The 6,930-nt window shown below is 37.4% G+C and overlaps 1 protein-coding gene across 1 annotated transcript in view; it reads left to right on the forward strand.

Moving 5' to 3' along the window:
- Positions 1–5: 5 nt before the first annotated feature.
- The window catches only part of LOC122353648 (adenylyl cyclase-associated protein 2-like), a 9,816-nt gene continuing 2,891 nt past the window's right edge, over positions 6–6,930 (forward strand). Inside the window, exons 1-4 of the mRNA XM_043251521.1 lie at positions 6–35; positions 4,458–4,601; positions 5,185–5,295; positions 5,543–5,623. Coding sequence (XP_043107456.1) covers positions 6–35; positions 4,458–4,601; positions 5,185–5,295; positions 5,543–5,623 — 366 coding nt within the window. The remainder of the gene's footprint in view (positions 36–4,457; positions 4,602–5,184; positions 5,296–5,542; positions 5,624–6,930) is intronic.

A 6,930-nucleotide genomic window follows, 5' to 3' on the forward strand; every position in this document is an offset into this window, starting at 1 on the left:
TCAAAATGGCGATGACGCATAAGGAGCCGGCAAAGGTATAACCAAAACATCTGCATATGATTTAGTTTACATTTAAACGATATACTTACATTTCACAGTTTTATAGTCATGAAGCACTGTCAGCACATCTCACACTACAGAGTTTGTCATATTTAAAGCACCGTAATAGCAATGTTTAGCTTGACTAAAAGTGCCTGCTGGGAGAGTCTCTTTACCAAATGACCCATATGACTCTTTGAGTCTTTACAGCCTAAACAGATGTCTACCTGCAATTTAAAGTTGTGATGAAACGGATATCTAATTTGATTTTTGTTTTACGTTGTGAAATTAGTTTGAGTGACGCATAAGTCACAGGGCTTTTATGTGCTGGTTGATGATCAGAAGGAGGAAAATTGGTTAAAGCCTATAGAATGCTTCTAAATGCAGACTAAGTGACTGAAGAAATTTGAGATGCATTGCAAAAGACTAAAAAGATGTCTGTTATTTTAATGAAATATTGACATCCTCATGTTTCAGAGTTAGGTGTTATTTTTTCATATCAGGAAAATGAAAACAGATGGAATAACGAACCTAAACTTCTTTTCTTTTTTTTCTAATCACCCAATGCTATTGTGTACTTAAAAGACATGTACCTCTTTAATGTTTCTGTACTAAGTAAACAATGAAAAAGTTTTTTTTCCCGAACTTTTCCTATAAATTAAGTTTTGGAAAAATATAGTATTGCATCACTCGCTCAACAATGGATCCACTGCAGTGAATGGGTGCCATCAGATTAAGAGTCCAAGCAGCTGATAAAAACAAAGTAATCCACATGACTCCAGTCCATCAATGAATGTCTTGTGAAGCAAAAAGTAAAAAAAAATCTATTAATTTAAAAATTTTCACTTCAGACTAAAATACAAAAAAGTGCAATCCATAATAACATATCGACGTGTTTGTTTAAACAGTTTTGCAGTGTTTCACTTACTAACAACTAAATCAAATCAAGACAATTATTTCACTAGAGAAAGCAATATAATGGATAGGGGACTGTTTTTATTAATAGTTTGGAATCTGATCCTGACGGCACCCATTAAACACAGAGGATCGATTGGTGAGCAAATAATATAACGCTAAACTTTTCAAAATCTGCTCTAATGAGTAGACAAACTCATCTACGTCCTAAATACCCTGAGAGCGACAAAAATGACCTTTGTAATTTTGGGGTGAACTGTTACTTTAAGGGTGATTATAAATTCAGTGCTTTTCAACTTAAAAGCTCTGTCCTGCTGTGATGTCGACCTCTTACTCTCCTCCATACTATTCTGAGCGATGTGGTCAGCCATGCGACTACGGTTTCTGTTCACATAGGGATTACCTCTCCCGTTTTAAAAATTGCCAATGCGACACATTCCCGATGCATTCACACAGTAGCCAGGGGGAAGTGCAGGGGGCCAGCGTGATGTCATGTCATCGGACTTTGGTTCACGTTGCCCAAACAGGAAGAAGATCTCAGGCCAAAGGCTATTGGACGAAAGTAGGATGGAGAATCAAACGCTTGATAATAAACACAAAGTGCTCTAGCAGGACTGTTTTCAATATTTAGTGTGCGCTTAATGTGATTTACACAACTGCATGCCAAATCTCTGGCTGATCTGTATGTGACAAACTAATGGCCATTGGCAGATATTCCAATGAGATAAGATGTATGTCATTCATCGGCAGACATAAATTATACTTTAAATCACGCGACTTGTTATGGATAATTGTGCCGTTCCTTTCCTAAGCAGACGTAATATGAATAAAATGATCCTATTAAAAAAACCCTATAGATTTGCATTGAGGAGCATCAAGGAGGAAGGAGGGTATTTCTGCAAATGGATTCCCACAAATCTGAATGGAAAAACACTCAACCTGAATTAGATACGCTAAGAAAAGATCAGCAATTATCTCTGAAGTGCTCTACTGTACATGCACTCGCACCAGCTCAGCTTCACAATAATTCTCAAAAACATTTTTTTTTTTNCGAAGCTCCCAAGAGGGATGCTGGACAGTTGCCCTAAACCTCTGGCTTTTCTCTCTCTCTCTGTATATGTGTGTGTGGGACTGTGCTTGCATTCTGTGGCTTTTTATGGGCATGTTCTATATTTGAGTCGGTGTGTGTCTGTGGCCCGGGTCACGTGACGGGCCTGTCGCTCGGTGAGGAGTGTTTGTGTGGCCTGTAGACCGCAGCTGTTTCTCTCTAATTCCTCTTATAAGAGAGTTGTTCACAGTCAAAATGCACCGCACCGTGATTGAACAAAATGTCTGTTCAGAGGATATTTATCCATATCTTAATTTCTTAATTTTTTTTTTTTAAGTAAATTTATATGTGTCCAATTATTTATCTAGAATGTTATTTAATTACATTAAATTACAATTATTTAGTTACACAGCTAATATGTATCCAGTTATTATTTTATTTTTTTCCATTATTTAATTTAAATGTTATATTATTTAAATACATTCAAGTATATTTTTAAAATCACGTTATATATGTTATACGATTAATCACTGTTATTTAAAGATTTCTTTACATAACATACGAGTGTATATCCTGTATATGTTTGTATTTGTAAATACAAACACATGCATGTATTTATTTAAGGAAAATATAAGATATAATATATAAAATCTAATATGGAAATGTGAGAATATGAATGTATAAAATACAAAACAAAAACTTTTATTTTGGATAAATTGACAACACTAATGTATGTTGATGTGTAATGTATGTATTTACACATTATACACACACACACACACACACACACACACACANCGCGTAATTCATAATCTGTCGAGAAAGCTCTTAGCCCTGGCTCCATTCATAGCTTAGAGATAGGCTGGCTATTTCTGTCCTGCTCCGTGGCTAGGCATGATGGGAAGGGAAGTTCAGAATGATGCAGGAAAGGTACTTGCACTTCGGACAGTGCCTTAACAAGGGCTGTAATGTCCGAGTATGGATGAAAGAGGCGCCTTTGTTCACAGAAATGAAAATCATGCGCATGTTGTTATGGGAGGAATTTATGTAAATACGATTTTGCTCTCTCTCTTTCTCTCCCCCTCGCTCTTTATCGCTTCGTGTCACACTCACACACGCACAAACTCGAGCCACAACAACCCTCGACAGCTTGACCTTGTTGACACCAAAAACCGATGATGAGTTACATTCAGCCACAAAACGTGTAAATATAGATGAATAAATACACAGCGTGGCACCATGCACTGTCTAAACACACACCGCCTGCCTTGTTTGTTTATCTCTCACTTATTTGATGAGGTCGAAGTCAGGTCAGCCGTGATTTGCACAGTTCAGCTTGAGCTGATGAGTCTCACTGAAGTCAAGAAGCTGTATTTTTAGTCCAGAGAAGTCAGTCGTCCTCATTCTCCCACAGAGTTCTTGTGAAATGGACTGAAATGGTGGACATGGCAACTGCTCGAACACAAGCATAAATATAAAAACGTTCATTTAACAAAGGAAACAGTGTGTTCCCTCTCCCCCTTGTTCAGAGGTAAACTGTAAACATCAGTACAGGACAGGGCCTTACAAGGCGAGGGGGATCTCCCCATCACGGGCTGGAATGCTGAGTGGGAGGGAGGTGAAGCTCGCTGGACGTTTCATTGGAAAAAAAACGGTCCCACTATTAAAAGTCCGCTTGGGTGCCTCAGGCTCTGTGTTTTTCTCTGTGCTTGCAGAAAAGGCTCAATGAAATCAAACGGCTTTTTTTCCCTGTTCGTTTAAGATACAGTGCACGCTAATAGATGTACACGGATGTACAGAGCCTTTAGGTACGGTCACATTTAGCCTCGTTAGGCACATTTTATTTTGTGGGCGAAAATCTACTTATTTCAATAGAAAAATGTAACCTAACGGAATTTCATGCCTGAAAAGCTTTACAGTGTGTCTGTCTGTCTGCCTGTCTGTCTGTTGTTACTTTTCATTTGGTTTAGTTTGTACACACACACACACACACACACACACACACACACACACACACACACAAACACATATATATATATATATATATAATTTCAATAGTAAATACATTTAAACAAGAAGGAAATCTATCTGACATCCAGTCTTTAGCACAAAATCTCCTTTTGTTCCTCTTTGAAATATATTATGAAGGCTCAGAGTTAATTGAATTATTAAATTAAGTTGATTCAATTATAAAAGTAAGGGATAAATATGTTATGAATGTTTTTCTCACAGTTGGCATTGTTTTAAATGAAATTGGTAAAATTGCAAATTACTGCATTTTAGTAGTTCATTAGAGCCAGCAAGACAGTTATCACTATCAGTATTGCTCATACGTCTTCAGAAGTGACCATAAGTAAATTTTATGTTATGTTTTATGCACCACTCGGACAGTTTGATGTCCCACAAATGAATCTTAACTTTTGGTTTATAGCTTTCCTGCTTTATTCCCAATCAGACTGAGATGGCTGACCTCCTCAGACCCATCTCCGACCAGATCCAGGAGGTCCAGAATTTCCGGGAAAAGAACCGCGGCAGCAGCCTGTTCAACCACCTGTCTGCCGTGAGCGAGAGCATCTCCGCCCTGGGCTGGGTGGCAGTGGTGAGCACTTCTCTTGTCTCACTCTTTCTGTGGACAGCGTGGTGCAGTCTAGGCACCAGATAACTTTATATAAGTACCTGGTTTGGCTCGTGCATCTTACGCATTTGCGTCCCTCCCCGTTAAGACTGCACATTCAGAATCAGTCACGGCTTGATGCTGGTAATGAAAGCCCACCAAATAAACTTCAAACAATATCACGTCCATCCATTAGGCATATTTTCTTTGATTGTGAAAATCGGGCGACCTCACACAGCCATCTGAGTCATTGGTGAGAAGACCACTGTTATAAGTATTTATTTTCTATTATGTAAACTCTTCTGATTTCTTAATTCCGTGGATGGCTGTATCTAATCACTGCAATGTGAATTTGGAGACAGATCTGGACTCTGTATTGAAGACAGATCTGGACTCCATCATTTTCTGCTTTAAACTACCGCTGATGTTTACAACAAAGGTTCAAAGCCTCAGTTTTAGTGCTTCCCTTGAAATTGATCCTTTTTTTTCTATCCTTATAATTTATTTTTATGAGTACATAAGCTTCTTTGACCATCTTTTGACCCTTTGTTGTCTTGCTCTGTCACAGTGTCAGAAACCAGGGCCGTATGTGAAGGAGATGAACGATGCTGCAATGTTCTACACAAACAGAGTTCTGAAAGATTACAAAGACACGTTAGTGCATACGTTTATTTATTTATTTAATGGGTATCAGCTTAGTTTATGTTAATGTGAAACCCTTACATGGTATTGTTATAATGATTACCATAGTTATTTATAAAGCTATTTATATGCTACTTAAAAGATCAAGTAATACCATGATATTATTGTACTTTGGTACCACTTTTTGCTAATGTACTACAGTTGCCCTCACAATAATGTTGTACATGAAAACCCGAACAATGCCATTGAATGTTTTTGTGTGTGTGTGTGTGTGTGTGTGTNTTCGTTCCTATCTAAGCATCTGGACTGAACTTCAGAACTACATAAAAGAGCACCACACCACTGGACTCGTCTGGAACAGGACTGTAAGTGAGACTTTCAATTGAAAAAGTAATCCGCTTTTTATATATTCAAGAAGTATGATGTGAATGTTCATTCTTGTACAATTAGGACAGCTGATGTTAGTAATCAAACTCTACATTAGTAAGGAAATCTGTTATTGTCAAAGATGTAGATATTGTTTCCATTCTAAATTAGGAAAAATTCAACTTCAATACAGAAAAGCATACTTTCCATTTTTAGTCATACAGAGGCAGGTTGAGCGCAGATTAATTTCAGATGATTAACAGCTATACTGTGTGCATCTATTTAGAGAACTAGTACAGTTTTATTTATGTATGTCCGCCTGGGAAATTCATCTGTTCCAGTATACTGGTACTATACTCATTTTATTCATACTGACGTTAGATCATTTTTTATTTATCAGTATCAGTCGATATTGCATGTTTCATTGATCAATAGCGAACGTAAAGATATTTATGTTACAAGAGATTTCTATTTCAAATAAAGTCCTTTTAAACTCAAAGGACCCTTAAAAATGTACAATGGCTTTCACAAAAATGTTAAGCAGCACATCTGTTTTCTGCATTGAACAGTTTTGCCAGCACATGAATAAATTGCATTTTAAAATATATTAGAATTGCTTTAATGTTTAATCATATTTAACAATATTAGTTTTTGCTGTATTTTTGATCTAATGTATGCTGCCTTGTCGAACATAAGAGACTTCTTTTGGGAATATAAAATGGTAGAATGGTAATGTATGCAAATCAAAGCATTTTTTTTCTTTTGCTGGCTTTAACTTGACTGATAATATGGAGCAATGTGTCAGGTTACAAAGAGTTTAGAAGGTTTTTTATTTTTTTTGCTTTCATAAAACCACTTCATACCACTTTTATGCCTCAAAAGAATACACAGTTGTCCCTTTAAGTAGTTGTGGGACTTTTGGAGATGTTAAATCCTGTCTGTCACGGGGTGAAATAGTGTGTGTGTGTGTGTGTGTGTGTTGTCAAACAGAAACCTGAGAGCTCTCGGTGACTGTGTGTCAGCTGTCCCTCCTGCCGTGAGGGCTCTGAGTGTATGTGGAGGACTGTATGGTGTGGACAGGTGGTCATCTGGGTCTTTTTGCATGGGGGGGGTTTACCATAGAAATGCCCCCAACAAAAGCCTAGTGTGTCTCTGGCTTACACACCTGCTCTCACACACACTCCTCGTAATTCAACCTTGCTTCTCATGTATTCCACATTATACCTCTCCTTTGAATTCATTTACTTCTGTATATCCTCACACATCAGACACAATCAAACTCCAGCATCACTATGTATATTTTTTT

The sequence above is a fragment of the Puntigrus tetrazona genome, chromosome 11, assembly GCF_018831695.1.
Source record: "Puntigrus tetrazona isolate hp1 chromosome 11, ASM1883169v1, whole genome shotgun sequence".
Taxonomy (NCBI): domain Eukaryota; kingdom Metazoa; phylum Chordata; class Actinopteri; order Cypriniformes; family Cyprinidae; genus Puntigrus; species Puntigrus tetrazona.